General features: G+C 35.9%; 1 protein-coding gene and 1 pseudogene across 3 annotated transcripts; both read left to right on the top strand.

Moving 5' to 3' along the window:
* Window positions 1-11,452: 11,452 nt before the first annotated feature.
* Window positions 11,453-15,111, top strand: LOC116123601 (inactive leucine-rich repeat receptor-like serine/threonine-protein kinase At1g60630). Of its 3 annotated transcripts, XM_031409349.1 has the most exons (4): window positions 11,455-11,752; window positions 11,870-12,254; window positions 12,383-13,531; window positions 14,297-15,111. In XM_031409349.1, the coding sequence occupies exons 3-4, from the start codon at window positions 12,421-12,423 to the stop codon at window positions 14,953-14,955; spliced, it is 1,770 nt and encodes a 589-aa protein (XP_031265209.1). In that variant the 5' UTR covers window positions 11,455-11,752; window positions 11,870-12,254; window positions 12,383-12,420; the 3' UTR covers window positions 14,956-15,111. The 3 variants fall into 3 exon arrangements, with proteins under 3 accessions (XP_031265206.1, XP_031265208.1, XP_031265209.1); XM_031409346.1 differs by having other exon boundaries at window positions 11,453-11,752; window positions 11,870-13,531; XM_031409348.1 differs by having other exon boundaries at window positions 11,453-11,682; window positions 11,870-13,531.
* A 4,613-nt stretch (window positions 15,112-19,724) lies between these two features.
* On the top strand, window positions 19,725-21,775 carry LOC116123549 (annotated as a pseudogene).
* The last annotated feature ends 568 nt before the right edge of the window (window positions 21,776-22,343 follow it).

Consider the following 22,343-nt stretch of genomic DNA (forward strand, 5'->3'; position numbering starts at 1 on the left):
TTTTCGGCCAGATTGCCATGGATCTGGCCAAAAACAGCCAGAATAAATTAGCTATTTGTGGCTGTTTTCGACTAGATCTGCAGTGATCTAGTTGTTTTCGACCTTTAATCTGGCCAAAAACAGCCAAAACGACACACGACCAACCTGATCTCACCGGTCATGCACTGATTTGGTGACTGACGTCGATGGCCAGTGGTGGTCTTGGGTGGTTGGGGTTTTTGTTAAAATTTAAACTTTGTTGTTGAGGGTGTTTTAGCTAAATTCTCAAATATAAGGGGTTAAAAGAATTTATTTAAATTATAATAATATTATTATAATGATATTAAAAAGGAAGGGCAATTCAGTAAAAGCCTTTGTAGATAATATTTTATTCTTCCCAATCAAACATCTTAATTATTTATACCCACTAATCTAACCAAACATATTGATATAGTATTCCCCTGTAATCTTCAAGGTAATTTATCTCGGTGGTAATCCTATCTTTTCAACAATAAAACATTCCCTGAACCAAACGTACTCTTAGAGTTATTTCTGTTAGCTTTTATCAATAATAAACTTTAGCATTTTCATCTTTATGTACTATATACAATACATTTGTACATCATAGCAATGTGGTGCCTTCAACATCATACTTTTGTGCTTGAATTGAATTTGTTTGCAGAAGTGGGAAAATTGTGGTTTTCGCAGAAAACAGCGCAACATACAAACCAACTATATTTTGATGAATGGACAGTTGAAACTTTTAGCCTCAAAATCATAGCCTTTAACTATATTTTGATGTTTTGGGATGTAATTTGATGTAAAGTTATTAGTTACTGCTAACTCCACAATTTATTTTGCTTAAAGATTAATTATCAAGTGAACTAGAGTAAAAATTTAGTTCACTTTATTTAATATGTCGGTACAAAACTACTATGCTAAATGGTAAATGATTCATAGCAGTAACTATTTTTGAGGTATATTGTGTTTGCTAAATAGTGTAACCAAATGGAAAGCTGGGCATCTAACTTACTGCAGGTGTAGAAATGAATTCGGTCAAATGAGCTTTGACCGAGCTGGCTCAAATTCAAGCTTGTTTAAGGAGCTTGGATTCGAGCTCGTTTAACACCCTCCAATAATCGAGTTCAAGTCGAACCATAAATTCCCAGGCTTGGCTCGAACTTGAACTTGATCCGTCTGTAATCGAGCCAAGGTTGATTAACTGAAGATTCAGCACGGCTTGACTTGATTATAGCCCTAGGTGTGACCCAACTGGGCCTAAATAGTAAAGGGTGCGTTTGGCTTATTGTTTTTATCCATATTCCCAATCCTATTTTTCAAATGTTGTTTGCAACGTTATTTCCAAGATATTAGTCTATTTTTTTAATTACGTTGTGACCCTATAAGTTTATTAATTTCATTAAATAACCCCAGAAAAAAGTTTAAAAACTAACAAAAACACCCTCGCCCACCAATACCTGCCAGATTCTGGCAACCACCTCCTGTGATAGCCGGAATCTATCACAATAGTCACACAGCCACCGGAAATAGCTGGTAATGGCCAGATCTGACCTTTTCCGGCCAGATCCACAATGGATCTGGCTGGAAAAGGCCAGATCTGCCGTCAACGACGGCCATATCTTTGGCCGTCGCTGATGGCCAAAGATGGCCGTCGTTTAAGCCTTTTTCGGCCGTCGCAGTGACCGAAATCTGGCACTGCAGGTGGTGGGGGTGTTTTTGTCATTTTATATATTAGGGTCTTTAATTAAATTAGTAAACCTAAGGGCTTTTCATAAATTTTTAAAGTTTACCTCGTAATATTCCCCTGTCCAATAACCCAATACTATCCCCAAAATCCTATCCAAAATAATAAATGGCCATGTTTGGCTTATTATTTTTATCCCTATTCCCAATCCTATTCTCCAAATAATGTTTGGCACATTATTCCAGAAATATTACCCTATTTTTTAATTACTTTTAGACCCCATAAGGTTATTAATTTCATCAAATACACCTTGAAAAAATTATCAAAAACACCCCTGTGACCCATACTTGCCAGATTCCGGCAACCACCGTCGATGGTACCCGAAATCTGTACAACGGCCTACTTGACGACCATAAATGGCCGGAAGTTCACCGATCTGGCCGTGAACGACGGCCAAATCTTGGCCATCGTTGACCAAAAACGATGGGCATATCTTTGGCCGTCGCTAACTGCCAAAGATGGCTGTCGTTTTGGCCTTTTTCGGCCGTCGACGGCCATGGTAGGCCTTAGATCTGGCCTTTTCCGGTCAGATCTGTGGTGGCTCTGGCCGGAAAAGGCCATAACGACGCGTTACGACATAGATCCGACCAATCTGTGTCGTAACATGATTTTTCGGCCAGATTCCGACAGTGATGGCTGGAATCTAACACTGCAGGTGGTAGGGGTATTTTTGTCATTTTACATGTTGGGGTATTTATTAAATTAGCAAACTTAGAGGGTTTTTTTATAAATTTTTAAATTTTTTCTTGTAATACTCCCATATTCAATTATTCAATATTATCCCCAAAATCTTATCCAAAATAATAAACCAAACGCACCACAACCAAACGCACTCAAAAATATTTCAGATATACAGCCTAATTCCCTCTCATACTTCCCGCCAAACAGAGCCAATAAAAGAGAAAAAAAAAAAAAAATCACAATAAATAAACTGATTTCAAGAGAGAGCGCCATAGAGAGAGAGAGAGAGCGAGAAATGGAGAACGCAAAAGCAGTACCAACGGGTTGTTTCAAGTGCGGACGACCAGGTCACTGGTCTCGTGACTGTCCATCATCTTCATCCTCCGTCCCATCAAATTCTAATAAGACAAGCGGCGCCGTTAATGTTTCGAAAACGGCTACACAGGAGAAGCCCAAGAAAGTCTCAAGGACCAGGCCTAAACTTACCCCTGATCTTCTTCTCTCTGATGATGGCTTCGGTTTTGTCCTTCGTCACTTTCCTCGAGCCTTCAAATGTCGGGGTCGTGGCCACGAGGTATTTACCATCTTAGACCCCTCTTTGCATTTTTTTTTTTTNCCCCTGTAACTCTAAAAAATAACATTTACGACCCACAAATTCCAAACACTACCAAACAAACAAACTTGCTGTCTATTTTAGTCACCAATTCTAACTTGATGAAGGGTAAAACAAACTTTTACATAGTAGACGTAAAAACACTAAACATAGTACAACATTATGTATACTGCAATTCAATCCAACCCACTTTGAAATAATTCAACCCCAATAAACTACAATATCTCAGCCTATTAGAACAATTGCAATTCTAATTTTACGTTCCTCTATCAACATAATCCATCGTTAATATGAATTGACAGTTTATTTGAAATAATTATATCATTTATTATTCTAATCCATCTTTAATATGAAGTTGACAAATAATCTATTTCCAATATGAACTTTGCAAATGTAATTTAACTAATTTTAGAATGGCAAAAGTGTCCACCATCTATTGCATATGCTGCACATTAATGTTTAATGATCCAATGGCTGGTTTTAGTTAATTGAGATGAAGACTTTAGTGAATTGTAACATGACTTTTGTAAGCTTCATATTATTGTTTAATCAGTTGCTTGTCAACTAAACAAAAAAGCTTCATATCATAATATTAGAGGAAAAAGCATACTGACAAACGTCAATATTATTATTTACCAAGTTGATTATGAGACAATATAAAATGTACAAATGGGTTTGGCGTTTTAGGCCCAGTTAAATGTATCTATAACAAAGAGAAAATTTTCAAATGTTGGAGGTGGCCAAGTCTATAAAGGATTATTTAATCAAATTATTTGAATGAATTTTAGACGATTTCTCCAATGCATTTTTGCTAATAGTTTGGAGCTTCGGCCATTGTATTTTAGGGGTATTTTGGTCTTTTTATTTTATTTGCAATTTTGAGTTATATTCCACAAGTTAAATTGTTGAAGTGTTTTGTGTTTCTTTTTATTAAATATAAGAATGATATTTGATTATAGACTCCATAATCACGCGCACAATATTTCAACTTCATAAAATTTGTAAGGCAATTCAATGCATTTAATTTTTATATAATAATAATTAAAGATGTGAAGTTGCTTGCACATTCTCTAATAGTTTAATGATTAATGTTGTACCATTTTCTTTTCACATGAATCTTGATTCCACTTTGTAAAAGAAATGGTATTTTGTAATGTAATAATCACGTTGATACTGTAATGTAAGAATTACAGTATTATATAATATGATTTATTTCTCAAAACAACCTCAAAATTATGGCCATTTTCATTTTTATTATATAAATCTTTAATTTTAGGTTTATTTATTTTTTTAACTTATGTCTGTTTATCATCATATATAAGTAAGAAGGTAAAATATTTGGCTTTTATCTAAATATAAAAACATCTTAATCAATACAATTTTTATTTTGGCAACAATACCCTTATTAATTTTAGATAATTCCAATTTTGACAACACTCTTATGAATTATGAATTTTTAGTATTATTTTAATTTTTTTGTTATAATGAATTTTTAAAAATTACATCAAACCATATAATAACATTATTATCTTTAATTTATATACATTTTTTTAGTTTTAATTTTCATATATTTGATCATTTAAATTTGTTTAAAACATGTAAAATACAAAACTATATTATATTTAATAAGGACATATATCAAAACACTAATTTTTAAGATGTTTGCACTATATATAATAAATAAATAAATAAATAAAAACAATATCATTCAATATTTATGTAAAAAAAAAAACAAATATATTGATCAGACTTGTATAATTTAAATAACATGTATATTAAGCTTTCAGACAAAAAAAATAAATACCACCTTAGTCTTATTTGCTTGTATTGCACAGATTAGATGTGAAACATTTAAGTTTTTGGTCCAGAGGTACAAATTTAATACAATGCGTGGTGTTAGTTCTTCATGAACAATAATTGTTTAGGGTAAAGTTAATTGAGACGAAGACTTTAAGTAATTATTACACGACATTTGACAGCTTTCATTATTGCTTAATCACTCGTTTGTCAACTAAACAAATAATAATGCTAGACATTCGGCGTCTACACAACACGAATACTTTACCTAGTTGAAAACTTGATTATGAAACAATATAAAAAGTGTCTAGATTGTGGAAACTTAGGGGTGTATCTGGTTCAGGGAATATTATATTACAAGAGAATATTATATTATTGGAAATATAGATTACTAGGGAATCTTTAGAGAAATGCGTTTGGTTGATTGGAAACTTAGGGTGCATCTGGTTCAGGGAATATTGTATTACGGGAGAATATTGTATTATTGGAAATATAAATTACTAGGGAATCTTTAGAGAAATGTGTTTGATTGGTTGGAATAAATTGGTAAGTATGTTATAATAATATATTTGGTTGGAAGGATAAATAAGTGGGTATGTTATATATATTACTAAATTGCCCTCATTTTTAAATAATAATAATATTTTATTATTTTATTCTATTAGTTTTTAAACTATTTCTTTTAACCCCCTATATTTGAAAGTTTGCTAAAATACTCTAGCCATATAAAACTTTAATTTGTAGCAAAATCATCCCTACTTACCCCAAGCCACTGCCGATAGTCAGCCACCACCACCGACAGCCGCTGTAATGGTGCACGACCGACCGGATCTGGCTGGTCGTGCGCCGGTAAGGCCTAATCCAACCATGGATCACAAATCCATGGCCGAAAACATCTTTACCGGCACACGGGCAAGATCTCGTCAGTCTTGCCCCGATATGATGACTTTCGCTGGTGGCTAGCGGCCGACGATGGTCTTGGGTGGTTGGAGGTATTTTGTTAACTTTTAAACTTTTTTGTGGCTTTCAAATGTAGGGAATCTAGGTAATTGTTATTTGGTAGACATATGAAGACAAATATATCTGAAATGATAAAAGATTAAGGGCAAAATAGGATCAAAATTAAGATTACCTCAATAATCTTATATTAACACCCATTGGGAAGGTAATCTAATTACCCCCAATATTACCAACAGTAAACACTATTTGCAATAAAAGATTACGTAATATTTTATTACTTGACAACCAAATGAGAAAATCTTGAAAATTAAACAAAGATTACATGATTAATCTTATATCACCTCGAACCAAACGCAACCTTAATGTAATATTTTAAGAGTTAACAACTTTTTCCCACCCAAATAATGGTTTAATGACACTTTTCTACCCACAAACTTTTAAATAGTACTTTATTATCCAAATTTATATTCCAACGGGGAACAGAGAACAAACTCGGTCCAAGTTATTGAGACTTTTGAAAAATAGAGACCAATGAGTCTTTTGGTGGTAAAAGGTTAGATTTTGATAGTTCAGATTGATCAAAATTTGATTTACGAGCGGCGGCTGTGCAAACATTAATTGCTCGATTGTCGGCAATTGGCAGGGTCGGCAGGAGTAGGGTTTAAGAGGTTTTAGTGAGTGATGATCGAGGAAGAGAATAGTGATGGTATAAGGTCGCAGCGATGCAGAAATCAAAAACAGAATATAAATTTGGATAATAAAGTGATATTTTAAAAGTTTGTGGGTAAAAAAGTTATTAAACCATTGTTTGAGTGAGAAAACAAATCTTTTATTTAATATTTTAACAACTCAAAACAACTCTTAAGTTTGAGTAAGCAACAAATGGGTTTGACGTTTTAGGCCCGATTAAATCTTTCTACAACAAAGAGAAATCTCAAATCTGCCTGACGTGAAAGGAGTATTAACGTTCCCACCACCTAGTATAATAGTCATGTCTAAGAGGGATTATTTAATCAAATTCTTTGAATGAATTTTAGACGCTTTCTCCTATGCATTTTTTTATTATAGTGTGGTGCTTCGCCCTTTTTATTACAGGTGATAATTACTTAAAAAACCATTTTAAGAGTCAAAATTAAAGTCTGATATCTTTTTAATTAGTTTAGTAGATAAGAACGTTCATCCAATTTCTTTTCACTTTTACCTTCTTTACTCTAGCCACTAGAAAAAACTAATTTAGTGCTTCAGTCTAGTCAACTCTAGCGTTCGAGTCCAATTGACTCCAGCACTAAAGTAAAAAAAAAAAATTACGGCTATGTTTGGCTTAGTATTTTTATCCATATTCTGGATTCTATTCTCCAAATAATGTTTGGCACATTATTCCAGAAATATTACCCTATTTTTTTAATTACTTTAGACCCCATAAGGTTATTAATTTCACTAAATACCCCCTGAAAAAAAAGTTTACAAATTAACAAAAACACCCCCATTAACCCAACTTGTCAAATTTCGGCAACCACCGTCGGTGATAGCCGGAATCTGTACAACGGCCTAACTTCCGACCAGAAATGGCCGGAAGTTCACCGATCTGCCACGGATCTGGCCGTCAGCGACGGCCAAAGAAATGGCCGACGGCCACATCTTTGGGTCTTTTCCGGTCGTCGACGGCCATAACAGACCGTAGATCTGGCCTTTTCCGGCTAGACCTGTGGTAGATCTGGCCGGAAAAGTCCATAACGACGTGTTACGGCACAGATCCGACCGATCTGTGCCGTAACGAAATTTTTCGACCATATTCCGGCGGTGGTGGCCGGAATCTGGCACGAAAAATTTCAGGGGTGTTTTTGTCATTTTACATATTAGGGTCTTTAATTAAATTAGTAAACCTAAGGGCTTTTTCATAAATTTTTAAAATTTACCTAGTAATACTCCCCTATCCAATAACCCAATACTATCCCCAAAATCCTATCCAAAATAATAAATCAAACGCATCCAGTAATGTTATGGAAAAAGTAATCACACAATGGGATGAATTTGAATCTAAAATAAATTTGGAATTGGGAAAAAGGGGTAAAAGCAGAAAACCTAATAAGAAATTGGGAAAAGTGGTGTAAACAAAAACTTCAATAAAGTTTGAAATTGGGGGAAAAAGAGGTACAAATAAAAACCCTAATTAAGTAGGGATATTTTTGGTATTAAATAGGGTTTAAAGAGAATTTTTTTTAAAATATAATAGAGATTTATTTACTAGTAGGGGATAATGATCAGTTAGATGGAGGCTAAAAATCACTTCCCGTATTTTATTTGCCATTGTAAGTTAAATTGATGAAATATCTTGGGTTTATTTTCATTAAACAGATGTCTTCAGCCGCTACACCATATCCTGTCATATAACCATGGTTATGATTAAGTACTCCATAATCAGATTAAACATCGTATGCTCAATACTAAAATACGGGCACAATATTTCAACCCCGTACAATTCTTAAGGCACTGCAATGCATTTAGTTTTTTTTTTAATATGAATCTCGATCTTTAAATCACTTATACCTAACAAGATTGAAAGAATGTAGGCAAGTGGAAGATTTAGACTTTTAATAGTGGTAAAGTGTTTTACTCATTTCAATAAAAGTAAAGAGTGAAGAAACTAGACTCTTGAAGATTCAATCTCAAGAAAACTTCCTACTCTAACTTCTCCCGAATGAATTGTAAAAGACAAATCTTCAATGATTTCGATTTCTCCTCCAGGTCGTCGACTTGGAGTGCGATTTTCTCGTCTTTACTTTCTAATTTCCGAAAAAAGTCCCCAAAACAAGAATTGTAGTCATTTAAATTAGCTTTCCATTCCCACCAGAATCGTGTGATTTGGATATTTGTAACAAAAGTTATACCCCAAATACCGAAATGTGTTATGATAAAATGGGGAAGATGAAAAAAATTGATTTTCTCCTTTACACCAAAATAGGAGATTTTTCTTATCTTCCAGAAGCGCTCCCCCTCTTAATCTTCTATTGATCTTGAACGCCTCTCCCTAGAGAAATTCTATTTTTTTCTTCTCCTTTCAATCCAGCCAAAAAAAGGAAAATCTCAAATAAATACCCAATTTATGTCAAATTGAAACACTTAAACGATAAATCCTATAAAAAAATTAAAAATTAAAAATTAAATAAAAATTAAAATTGAGATAAAAATTAAATAACAACCAACATGCATTAATTAACTACGGAATTCATTAAAAGTAAATACTATAGCTTAGCTCTCACTCATTATAATCAACCCTATCTCACTAGGGGTGGGATAAATAATCCGAAAACCGAACCGAACTGAAATCGAACCGAAAATTAGGTTTTTTTACAAACCAATTCGGTTTTCGATTTGTAGAATTCAAAAAACCGGAAAACTGGTTTTACCCTAACTATAAAAGCAAAAAAAAATTTTGGCTCCTCTTTATTTCTCTTCACACATAGTTCAGACTCTTCTCCCTCTGCGACTCAACCTCCAAATCTTAGTTAAATCTCCCTATTCCACACCGTGAGCTATAGAGCTACTCCATAGTCCATCCACACCGTGACTCCATCCACACTATGAACTACTGCTGCTGCATCCACTTTCCAGTGATCTTCACAGTCCAACGATCTTCTTCGCGATCTTCACAGTCCAGTCTTCCACACCATGAGCTATAGAGCTACTCCATCTACATCGTGAGCTGTGAGCTGCTCCATCCACACCGTGAGCTACTGCATCCACTCTCCAGCGATCTTCACAGTCCACCGTGAGCAGACCCACCATGAGAAGACTCCACAGTGAGCAGACCCACCGTGAGAAGACTCCATAGTGAGCAGACCCAACCTGAAGAGACTCCACCCAGAGCAAACTCCACCGTGAGTAGACCCACAGTGAGCAAACTCTTGATTTTTATGTATTCTTTGTTTGTTATTTTGTTAATCTTGTTTTGCTTTCTGGGTTTGTTTTAGTGAAGGAAGGTAATGTTGTGGCTGCTGTTTGTGCTGTTTTGGCCTTTGGGATACTTTGCACTTGTTAGAAGGAACTATGGTGATGGTGGTGTGGTGTGAAGGAAATTGGGGGTTTTTGTTTGTTGATTTTGGGATTTTGTGATATGGTTTTCTAGAAATTTTGTTGTTAGATTAGGTTTTGGTAAAGTTAACCCTACACTACATTTGAAGAGATTAAGGCTATTAAATATGGATTAGAGATGTAAAGCTCATAATTAAGGAGCTTATGTAACAAATATTATTAATAATCCTTTAATTTTACATTTTCGGCGTATTTTGTTACTAATTTTACTTGTTTCTGATTTCTGAAACCGATGGATGGTCCTCACTATGTAGCAATCCAATGGTCTCTAATTTTCACAGGCCTGGTAAAATTATGAAGATTGTCTCTGCCTTTCCCGAAACTTCAAGTCAAAGCCAAGTTTCTCCTTGAGAGAACGTTAATGTTGTCCACCAAATAATCAAATACAAAGCTTTTGTATAATGTTGATTTTTAGTCTTCATAGTATGAAATTATATATAAGATAATAAATATTTTAATTTAGAAACTTAAATGAAACATTGAAGAATTTTAAGGATTAAAGGATAATTTGAAAATCGGTTTGAAAACCGGTTAACCGGCAACCGAACCGAAAATTTGGTTAGGTTTGCATTCAGTTTTTAACCGAAACCGGTCCGATTTTCGGTTTGGATTTTCTCCAAACCAAAAAACCGGTTCGGTTTTTGGTTTTGATAATCCGGTTCAGTTAACCGGATTATCCCACCCCTCTATCTCACCATAAGGATAACTTCTTAATAATATAAAAGCGATAATCTTTCAAGATAACAATTGACTTTATGAACCTATTTTATAGGTCCAATGCCATATGTATTGTCATTGTGAATTAGACTAAAAATTTTAGTTTTACTTCAATTTTTTATTTAAAAGATTTCTTTGTGGATTAGCTTGTATACTTGTGCACATGTTTCGCAATTTGATATATAAATATTGGATAACAAACAAAAATATATATATTTTTTTCTTAATGTAAGAAAAGTACACATGACCTAATTCATCAAATATAAATTAAGTGAATCAACAATATAATTAGAAGAATATTCATTTCAATTATTATCAATTTCAGTACATTGAACTTGAATAGTTTACCATGACAATACAATTTTCCAACGAAAACTTCATTCCTTGTTATTAATAATTTATCACCCTTGAAGGACACTTTCAACCCAACTTTGCCAATACAAAAATAGACAACAAATTACATAATAATATTTGGAACAAAAAGTGCATTATTTAGTGAGAGGAGTTTCCTATCGGTAAGTTTAACAAAAAAAATTCGCTATGCCTAGTANTTTTTTTTTTTTTTTTTTGTTTTTTAAAGTTAATATATAGGGGATAAAATAACATAATTACCCCTTGACTTCTTTTTGAATTTACTACTATGTCCTTTTTAGTTAAACTTGACTAATGAATTACATAGATGGTAAAGTTGTATTTTAAAAATTTTTGGGTGGAAAGTGTCATTAGGCCAAACCATGGGTGAGAAAAAGTCATTTACTCAATTAACGTTAGGTTATAAAAATTGCAAAGCGAGTGTTATAGCAATACAAATGTGGACCAGTCAAACATTACATGATTCCAACTTGACCTAGATATCTGGTAATGTCGATGGATACTCTTGTCAGGACCGGCGAATCCCAAAATCAACGTGACAGCTGGTAATGCCTCATACACATTGTGTTAACGTGAACTCAACTACATAGTACTACTTTTCCTGCCACGTATACCGCAATTTAATAAGGACACGCGTCCAAAAGGCCCTCCCATTTATGGCCGGACCTCTTTGCATTCAGTTCTTTCACCGATTTCCTGAGAAAAAGTAAGTTAATGTTCTTTAACACTATCTTCTTCAACTCCCCCTGCTACTTTCAGCTAGAAGAAGATGCAAGGTACAGCTAAAAGCTTGAGCAGTCCAAGAAACTGAACTGAATATATAAAATATATTATATAATAATATTTTTATTATTTTAATTTAATTTGTCTAATAATGGCCTGCTGTTTATTAGGAATGTGCAATCATAGAGAAGAGGAAAGTTTAAAGATTATTTATGTTCTGGTAGTTCTGAGATGAGTTCACGTGAAGTGTATGCAACGTTGTCCGTGAGTTTTGCGAGCAAGAATTTCAAGAAAAAGATGCCAAACCAATGTCTCCACTTGTTCAATGTGAGAAAGAAACCTCAATGCTCGCTCTTCTAGGGTTTCTTGAGTGAGCACAAGCTGAAGCAGATTTGAAAATGTCTACTTTTATAAAGTGCTATGAGTAGATCTGAAAGATTCCGGAAGAAGAAGCCTTTTAGTTCTTGAAGAATTCAAATCATTTTGTTTATGGATCAAACTCAGAGAATCTCAAGATTCTACCAGTCTTAATTTGATGGAACTTTTGGTTTCAAGGTACTCCTACTCTCTTATCTTGCTTTTCTTTGTAATTTCTCTTCTTCCACTGGTTAGATCAGGGGATGTAAAGGCTCTTTTGTCTCTGAAATCGTCCATTGATCCTTTAAACACTCTTCCATGGCAAGGAAGCGATGTTTGCAAATGGAAAGGGATCAAGGAATGTATGAATGGAAGAGTAACCAAACTTGTTCTAGAGTACTTGAATTTGAGTGGTACAATAGATGAGAAAAGTTTGAATGAGTTAGACCAGCTTCGTGTATTGAGTTTCAAAGGTAACTCAATATCAGGCCAAATCCCAAATCTGTTTGGCCTTGTCAATCTCAAATCCCTTTTTCTAAATGACAACAATTTCTCTGGTAAATTCCCAGAGTCCCTTTCAAGTCTACACCGTTTAAAAGTCATAGTTTTAGCCAATAACCAAATATCCGGTCCCATTCCTTTATCCCTCCTAAATCTCACCCGATTGTACATGTTTTATTTGCAAGATAATAACCTCACCGGAAAAATCCCTCCTTTCAGCCAAACCAATCTCAGATTCTTCAATGTCTCCAACAATCAACTGTCTGGTCAAGTTCCATTAACCCCAGCTTTAGTCCGGTTCAATACATCAGCCTTCTCCGGTAATATTGATCTTTGTGGCAAACAAATTCAAATCCCTTGTAAAAGTAATGAATTTGGGCCTACATTGAGTCCTTATCCCGCAAGGCCGAGGTCAAAATCATCATCATCATCATCAAAAAGGGTCAAAATCATAGCAGCAAGTGTAGTTGGATTTGTAGTGGTATTAGTTTGTATAATATTGTTATGTTTGGGATGGCGATATTGTAGAAAGAAAGCGGGTTCCGGGGAGTTGAGAAACAAAGGGGTTGTTGGTGTTGAAGGAATAGAGAGAGCAGAGGGAACAGGAAGAGGAAAAGAAGGAGGGTTTTCATGGGAGGGTGAGGGATTAGGGAGTTTGGTGTTCTGTGGAGCAGGAGATGAGCAAATGAATTATAGCTTAGAGGACTTATTGAAAGCATCTGCAGAGACTTTAGGAAGAGGTACAATGGGTAGCACATATAAGGCAGTATTGGAATCAGGATTCATAGTAACAGTTAAAAGGCTAAAAGATGCAAGGTATCCAAGAATGGAGGAATTCAGGAGGCATATGGAGATTATTGGGAGATTAAGGCATCCGAATTTGGTGCCTCTTAGAGCATATTTCCAGGCGAAGGAGGAGAGACTTCTAGTTTATGATTATTTCCCAAATGGGAGTCTCTTTTCTCTCATCCACGGTATGCTTCTAAACTTTGATATAATCTATTGTATAAAATACAAAACTAACAAAAGTAAAGTAATCATAGTGAGTATTAAAATCATCGACATGTCTATAACATTTTTGATATTGAATGTGTTGAAGTAGGTTGTAGTAATTGTAACCTGTTATAAATTGATAATGTTATTATAATTACATTTAACAAGAGGTTTAGTTTTAGTTTCGGCTCCCATTTGAATGAATATAAAATTGTGATATCACTTTTCACTTTTCTTGTTGACTGCCTAGAGTCGAACTATTATATTTACTATTTAAATTTATTTTATATTTTGTGTATCTACTAAGTAAAAAAAGAAGGAATTATTTTATTTATAATAATTACTTGGACCATTTGTTTCTTTTCAATTAACAGGATATGTGGGAACCTTTCCCTTTTTCCTTTTTCCTTTTTCCATGGGTAGATTAGATTTGAGGTGAATAAAGACAAGGCTTCAAACGTCCCTGGCCATGTTTAATATAAATCTGAATCTCGAAAAGGCGCGTGCTTTTTTGTTGACAACTCATACTCTCAACTCTGACCTTGCCATGTTAGTGTTGTCCCGTCTTCTTCCTTTCACCTCACATTTTTACCTTGTCACGTGACCAATGTTAAATGTTTCCCTGTTTACTATGCATTATTTTCAATTTGCATACTCCTTCCAACATGATTTTCATTCAATCTGTCTGTCTTTAAGCTTTTTATACTTGCATTAGCCAATAATATTCTTAATTAACTCTGTCACAGGAACAAGAACTTCCGGTGGTGGAAAGCCTCTTCATTGGACATCATGTCTCAAAATAGCCGAGGACTTAGCCAGTGGATTGCTCTATATCCACCACAACCCTGGACTAACCCACGGCAACTTGAAATCCTCCAATGTCTTATTAGGTCCCGACTTTGAGTCCTGCTTAACAGATTATGGTCTTTTCTCATTTCGTGATCCGGACTCACTAGAAGAACCCAGTGCCGCTTCTCTCTTCTATAGAGCCCCTGAATGCCGCAACATGTGGAGACAACCCACCCAACAAGCTGACGTTTACAGCTTCGGCGTCCTCCTTTTGGAGCTATTAACTGGGAAAACTCCTTTCCAAGACCTTGTTCAGGAACATGGTTCAGACATTCCTAGATGGGTGAGGTCCGTCCGCGAAGAAGAAACCGAGTCTGGGGATGATCCTGCCTCGGGTAATGAGGCGTCCGAGGAAAAACTTCAAGCTCTTTTGAATGTTGCAATGGCTTGTGTGTCACTTGCTCCTGATAGCCGTCCAATGATGAGAGAAGTTTTGAAGATGATCAGAGATGCAAGGGCTGAAGCTCAAATCTCATCCAACAGTAGTGATCATTCACCGGGGAGATGGTCCGACACGGTTCAGAGCTTGCCTAGAGAAGAACACTTGAGCATTTGAGTGGTTCAATTTAAATTTTTGATTCTTTTCAATTGGATCTCGATTGATCTACTACTAGTGTAAAGTTTGATTATTGGTGCTTTTTGGCGTGTTTTTAGTTGTATAAGATTGAATCACTTTCTCCAATTTACCATTCCGTGAGGATTTGTTAGCTGATTATTATCCCTCGCCTCCCTTGAGGTTTGTGATTTAATATGGGCAAGGCATATCCCAAAGTATAACATAGCATATCCCTTTCCCTTTCCTTAATCCACCTATTTTCAGATTTAAGTTTGGGTAAACAAATGAAAACTAATCCCACCATCACTTTGGTTGATTTTTTCGGTTTTCTCTGATCTGTGTCCTACTTCAACTTAACGCTCGACTTCTTTATTCATGTCTTCTCTGCTGGATTAGTCATGTATCAATCTAGTCCAGACACGGGCGTAGGTAACCAAAGACTAAAATGAACCAGCTCTGTTGCCTCAAACTTAACGCCATGTGTTTATTGATTTAAATGAAAGCTTTTAGTTGCTGCATTTTGCGCCGGAAATACAATTGTAATTGTCATTTGACTTATTTCAGTTTAGTCATATGATCTATATCAATTTAGTCCTCATGTTTATGCTTTATATTAATCATTTGATTTTTAAATAAAACTAATAGGTGGCAATTTATAGAGAAAATTTAACTCCCTGGACATCCCAAGTTTCCATTTAACAAAATGGCCTTGAATTTTTTTTTCATTTTTTTAATTTAGAAAAGCTGACGTGTTACAGTTATGATTCATTAAACATGTAAAATGGGTTAAAATGAAAAGATTAAAACATATGTGGGCAAAAAAATTAATGAAAGTTTTTTAAAATTTGAAATTTAAAAATGAGCCCCACCTATTCAAATTGCTTAATCGAAACTGATTAGGCAAAAATCGATTTCTTGAACCCTAAACGGAATATCTACGATTTCTGGCGATACAGTCCACATTCACAATCGAAACTGTAAATTTTCACACCAAATTCAATCCTAAAATCGATTTCTTGAACCCTAAACGGAATCTCTACGATTTCCGGCGATACAGTCCACATTCACAATCAAAACTGCAAATTTTCACATCAAATTCAATCCTAAAATCGATTTCTTGAACCGTAAACGGAATCTCTACGATTTCCGGCGATATAGTCTACATTCACAATCAAAACTGCAATTTTTCACACCAAATTCAATCCCAAAGCTTCATTTCTTAAAATCATGGCTGACATTCACAATGAGGAGGAAAACCCAACGCCACTTCGAATCCTAGAGTCTGGTGGCGCAAGCAGTTCAATGGCTGCTTCGGTGGATCATCCGATAAGTGAAGGTGGTCCACAGGCAAAGGAGAAGACGGCGACACAACAACAGAGAGAAGAATCACAAAACGGTTCTAAACCAGGAGGAGGCCGGCAAGAATTCAGGCGAGGAGGAGGAGTCCGACGAGAATTCAGGAGAGGAGGAGGAGTCCGACGAGAATTCAGGCGAGGAGGAGGAGTCCGACGAGAATTCAGGCGAGGAGGAGGAGGCCGGAGAGAATTCAAGCGAGGAGGAGGCCGGCGAAGAAAGGGTATGTATTTGTTTTGGGAGTTCTGGTACTGTACTGTATTTTAGTTCGCCATACCAATTCTATATTGCTTAGCCTTTGTTTGGTGCATGGCTGTGGTGTTGACATGTTTCATGTTAGTGATGCTACTGGTTTAGATATGTGATGGTGTACTTCTCGTGTACTGCTTGTGGATGAAAAACCACTGGTGGAATTTAAATGATTAAAAGCTTTTCATTGTGTATTGAACTATTGATAGATGGATTAATCAGGGGTCATTTTTATCCTGTGATGAAATAAGACAGTGCAATTAAGTTTTTGAATTCAGTAAATTCATATATCGGTAGGAAGAAATGTATGCAAGTCGTAATAACATCCCTTTGCTCTATACCGTCGCTTAAGCGATTCATCGCTTTTACCTATGGTCGCTTAAGCGATTCCAGATCGCTTAAGTTTGCGTAGAGAATGGCATGAATGGAGGGATAGAGTGGCTAGGGTTTCTACTCTTGAACTCTTTTACATATAATATATATGTTAGTTCCCATTTTGCCCAGCTGCTCTTTCTTAGAAAGTTCATCTATGTCCCTTAGTCAATTACAACAATGCCTCATTTTTATTATTTCTCCATGAAATTCTATCTCTTTTCACTCCCCAAGTTTTCAACTAATTGAGTGAAAAGACCATTTTACCCCTAATGAAAGTTTAAGGGATTTTCTTCACATTTTTCTCAAAATAACTCAACAAAATTCAACTAAGGGCCAACTAACCAAAAATAACAACATGCAAGCTCAATTGAGAATAATCAATAAACATTCAATAAATGCAACAATACTTTAACTACATACCTCAAGTGGGGCGTTACATATGAAAAACCTGAATGGATGATATCTCTGATTTAAGCTTAAAAAAGTTAGAAGTAATGGTTACCCGTGGGATTACAATCTTATTAAAAAGAGTGAACGATTTTTTCCCCCACCCAGGTTTGGCTTAATGACACTTTCCCATCCATCAAGTTTCAAAATGACACTTACATTCAATTGCTGGTTATCTTTATCACGTACATAATCCATTCTGATTCCACCAGGTCAATCGATTTCTCAGGTTGGTGCAATTTCGTATCAACAAAGAACATTTAAATATGATTTCATTTTCTGTCAAAGATAACAACAAAAAACTATTAGCTATCATTTAATTAAATAATTTATAATTTTTTTTTCATTATGAAAAACCTTAATCGATGATATCTCTTATTAAACTTCAAAAAATAGAAGTAATGGTTACTTGTGGGATTACAATCATATTAAAAAGAGTGAACAACTTTTTCCCACCCATCATGTTTAAAACGACACTATTCCCACCCACCTTATGTTCCTTAGAAAAATCCGTTGATGACATAGTATAAATGGTGTAAAGATGAAAATACCCTTTCCTCTTATTCTTCTCTTTGTCGCCTCTGATTTCGGTTACAATTCCTACCGATTCGCTAGTTGGGGCTTTCATCGAGCACCTGCTGCGCCTGAGAGGAGAAGTGGGAATGGCTAGGGAAGGTGGAAAAACCAGGAAAAACACCCAAATCAAGCCAACAAATGCAACTCAACACACCTACAACACCAAAACATCAGAACAACAATCAAAATGCTTCAAAAAAGTTCCAAAAACAATCAAATTGCAAAACCCAGCCACGGTGGAAGGTGGCGGTTCACGGCCGAAGAACAGCAAGTAACCAAGTCCCAGGGTTTAAGAGATTTTTTTAGAGTGGAGGTTGGAGGTTGTAGTGGTATGGAGATTGGGTTTTGGCCACCGGAATTAGGCGGAATCGGCTTAAAAACAAAACCTAACTTGTAGTGGCTAGCGAACGGTGGTTTGAAAGATGTGGGGATCAGGGGGTTTTGGTTTGAGAAGATTGAGGAAGCTTGTGGTGGTGCAGGGAAAGCCAGATGCATTCCGGCCAAATCCGGGGAGACGGTAGGGTGGGAAGAAAGTAAAACTTGAAGGCAGTCGACCAATTTTTTTTTTTTTTTTTTGTTTTTTTTAAAGTTAATATATAGGGATAAAAAACATAATTACCCCTTGACTTCTTTTTGAATACTACTATGTCCTTTTAGTTAAACTTGACTAATGAATTACATAGATGGTAAAGTTGTATTTTAAAATTTTTGGGGGAAAGTGTCATTAGGCCAAACCATGGGTGAAAAAGTCATTTACTCAATTAACGTTAGGTATAAAAATTGCAAAGCGAGTGTTATAGCAATACAAATGTGACCAGTCAAACATTACATGATTTCCAACTTGACCTAGATATCTGGTAATGTCGATGGATACTCTTGTCAGGACCGGCGAATCCCAATCAACGGGACAGCTGGTAATGCCTCATACACATTGTGTTAACGTGAACTCAACTACATAGTACTATTTTCCTGCCACGTATACCGCAATTAATAAGGACACGCGTCCAAAAGGCCCTCCCATTTATGGCCGACCTCTTTGCATTCAGTTTCTTTCACCATTTCCTGAGAAAAGTAAGTTAATGTTCTTTAACACTATCTTCTTCAACTCCCCCTGCTACTTTCAGCTAGAAAAGATGCAATTACAGCTAAAACTTGGGCAGTCCAAGAAACTGAACTGAATATATAAAATATATTATATATAATAGTTTTATTATTTTAATTTAATTTGTCTAATAATGGCCTGCTGTTTTTAAGGAATGTGCAATCATAGAGAAGAGGAAAGTTTAAAGATTATTTATGTTCTGGTAGTTCTGAGATGAGTTCACGTGAAGTGTATGCAACGTTGTCCGTGAGTTTTGCGAGCAAGAATTTCAAGAAAAAGATGCCAACCAATGTCTCCACTTGTTCAATGTGAGAAAGAAACCTCAATGCCGCTCTTTAGGGTTTCTTGAGTGAGCACAAGCTGAAGCAGATATGAAAAGTCTACTTTTATAAAGTGCTAGAGTAGATCTGAAAGATTCCGGAGAAGAAGCCTTTTAGTTCTTGAAGAATTCAATCTTTTGTTTATGGATCAAATCAAGAACTCAAGATTCTACCAGTCTTAATTTGATGGAACTTTTGGTTTCAAGGTACTCTACTCTCTTATCTTCTTTTCTTTGTAATTTCTCTTCTTCCACTGGTTAGATCAGGGGATGTAAAGGCTCTTTTGTCTCTGAAATCGTCCATTGAATCCTTTAACACCTCCTATGCAAGGAAAGCGATGTTTGCAAATGGAAAGGGATCAGGAATGTATGAAGGAGAGTAACCAAACTTGTCTAGAGTACTTAATTTGAGTGGTACATAGATGAGAAAAAGTTTGAATGAGTTAGACCAGCTTCGTGTATTGAGTTTGCAAAGGTAACTCAATATCAGGCCAAATCCCAATCGTTTGGCCTTGTCAATCTCAAATCCCTTTTCTAAATGACAACAATTTCTCTGGTAAATTCCCCAGAGTCCCTTCAAGTCTACACGTTTAAAAGTCATGTTTTAGCCAATAACCATACCGGTCCCATTCCTTTATCCCTCCTAAATCTCACCCGATTGTCATGTTTATTTGCAAGATAATAACCTCACCGGAAAAATCCCTCCTTTCAGCCAAACCAATCTCAGATTCTTCAATGTCTCCAACAATCAACTGCTGGTCAAGTTCCATTAACCCCGCTTTAGTCCGTTCAATACTCAGCCTTCTCCGGTAATATTGATCTTTGTGGCAAACAAATTCAAATCCCTTGTAAAAGTAATGAATTTGGGCCTACATTGAGTCCTTATCCCGCAAGGCCGAGGTCAAAATCATCATCATCATCATCAAAAAGGGTCAAAAACATAGCAGCAAGTGTAGTTGGATTTGTAGTGGTATTAGTTTGTATAATATTGTTATGTTTGGGATGGCGATATGTAGAAGAAAGCGGGTTCCGGGGAGTTGAGAAACAAAGGGGTTGTTGGTGTTGAAGGAATAGAGAGAGCAGAGGGAACAGGAAGAGGAAAAGAAGGAGGGTTTTCATGGGAGGGTGAGGGATTAGGGAGTTTGGTGTTCTGTGAGCAGGAGATGAGCAAATGAATTATAGCTTAGAGGACTTATTGAAAGCGTCTGCAGAGACTTTAGAAGAGGTACAATGGGTGCAACATAAAGGCAGTATTGGAATCAGGATTCATAGTAACAGTTAAAAGGCTAAAGATGCAAGGTATCCAAGAATGGAGGAATTCAGGAGGCATATGGAATTATTGGGAGATTAAGGCATCCGAATTTGGTGCCTCTTAGAGCATATTTCCAGGCGAAGGAGGAGAGACTTCTAGTTTATGATTATTTCCCAAATGGGAGTCTCTTTTCTCTCATCCACGGTATGCTTCTAAACTTTGATATAATCTATTGTATAAAATACAAAACTAACAAATAAAATCATAGGTGAGTATTAAAATCATCGACAGTCTATAACATTTTGATATTGAATGTGTTGAAGTAGGTTTGTAGTAATTGTAACCTGTTATAAATTGATAATGTTATAATTACATTTACAAGAGGTTAGTTTTAGTTCGGCTCCATTTGAATGAATATAAAATTGTGATATCACTTTTCACTTTTCTTGTTGACTGCCTAGAGTCGAACTATTATATTTACTATTAAATTTATTTTATATTGTTGTATCTACTAAGTAAAAAAGAGGAAATATTATTTTATTTATAATTACGTGACCATTTGTTTCTTTTCAATTAACAGGATATGTGGGAACCTTTCCCTTTTTCCTTTTCCATGGTAGATTAATTTGAGTGATAAAGACGCTTCAAACGTCCCTGCATGTTTAATATAAATCTGAATCTCGAAAAGGCGCGTGCTTTTTTTTGACAACTCATACTCTCAACTCTGACCTTGCCATGTTAGTGTTGTCCCGTCTTCTTCCTTCACCTCACATTTTTACCTTGTCACGTGACCAATTGTAAATGTTTCCCTGTTTACTATGCATTATTTTCAATTTGCATACTCCTTCCAACATGATTTCATTCAATCTGTCTGTCTTTAAGCTTTTTATACTTGCCTAAACCAATAATATTCTTAATTACTCTGTCACAGGAACAAGAACTTCCGGTGGCGGAAAGCCTCTCATTGGACATCATGTCTCAAAATAGCCGAGGACTTAGCCAGTGGATTGCTCTATATCCACCACACCCTGGACTAACCCACCAACTTGAAATCCTCCAATGTCTTATTAGGTCCCGACTTTGAGTCCTGCTTAACACTTATGGTCTTTTCTCATTTCGTGAGGGTGCGGCGGACGTGCAGCGGTGAGGGCGGAACCCCATGCCGCGGTTCGCTCTCTGGTACCGGAGGCACGGCTGGGTACTCATCCCACTCTTCGTAACCTTACTCATTGTCTCTCTTTATTCTTTCTCATGTTTGCTCATTCTTCCTCACTTGCATGTCACGGCCTCATCTTATCGGAGGCACGGCTGGGTGGAGATCACAAAGCACCAACCCACTCTTTGTGACTTCTACTCATTCTCTACCGATCGGACTTAGTCATGCATGGATTCGGAACTCTTGGCCACGTGAGTGTATTCTCTCTCTCTCTGAATGTCACGGCCCCATCTAACCGGAGGCATGGCTGGGGATCACAAAGCACCCACTCTCGTGACTTTACTCATCACTCACGAGTTCCCCATCGCACAACCTACTCTATTCTCTTCTGTAGCACTTTTCTCTCTTTTATTCGCTAATGCTCAATCTCTCTTTCTCTTTACTATTAGAGTGTTCTCATTCTCTTTACTCTTAGAGTTGCTATTCTCAACATTCTCTACTCTTTCTCACTCAAACTATAACTCATAGTATAGCTTATACTCAAAATTCTCTACTCTTG

The sequence above is a fragment of the Pistacia vera genome, unplaced genomic scaffold, assembly GCF_008641045.1.
Source record: "Pistacia vera cultivar Batoury unplaced genomic scaffold, PisVer_v2 Contig143, whole genome shotgun sequence".
NCBI lineage: Eukaryota > Viridiplantae > Streptophyta > Magnoliopsida > Sapindales > Anacardiaceae > Pistacia > Pistacia vera.

Bases quoted from the DNA above. Each gene is read 5' to 3' on its own strand.
- LOC116123601 (XM_031409346.1), top strand. From the start codon at position 12,235: ATGGAACTTTTGGTTTCAAGGTACTCCTACTCTCTTATCTTGCTTTTC. The intron at 13,532-14,296 runs GTATGCTTCTAA...ACTCTGTCACAG, and splicing joins TCTCTTTTCTCTCATCCACG to GAACAAGAACTTCCGGTGGT.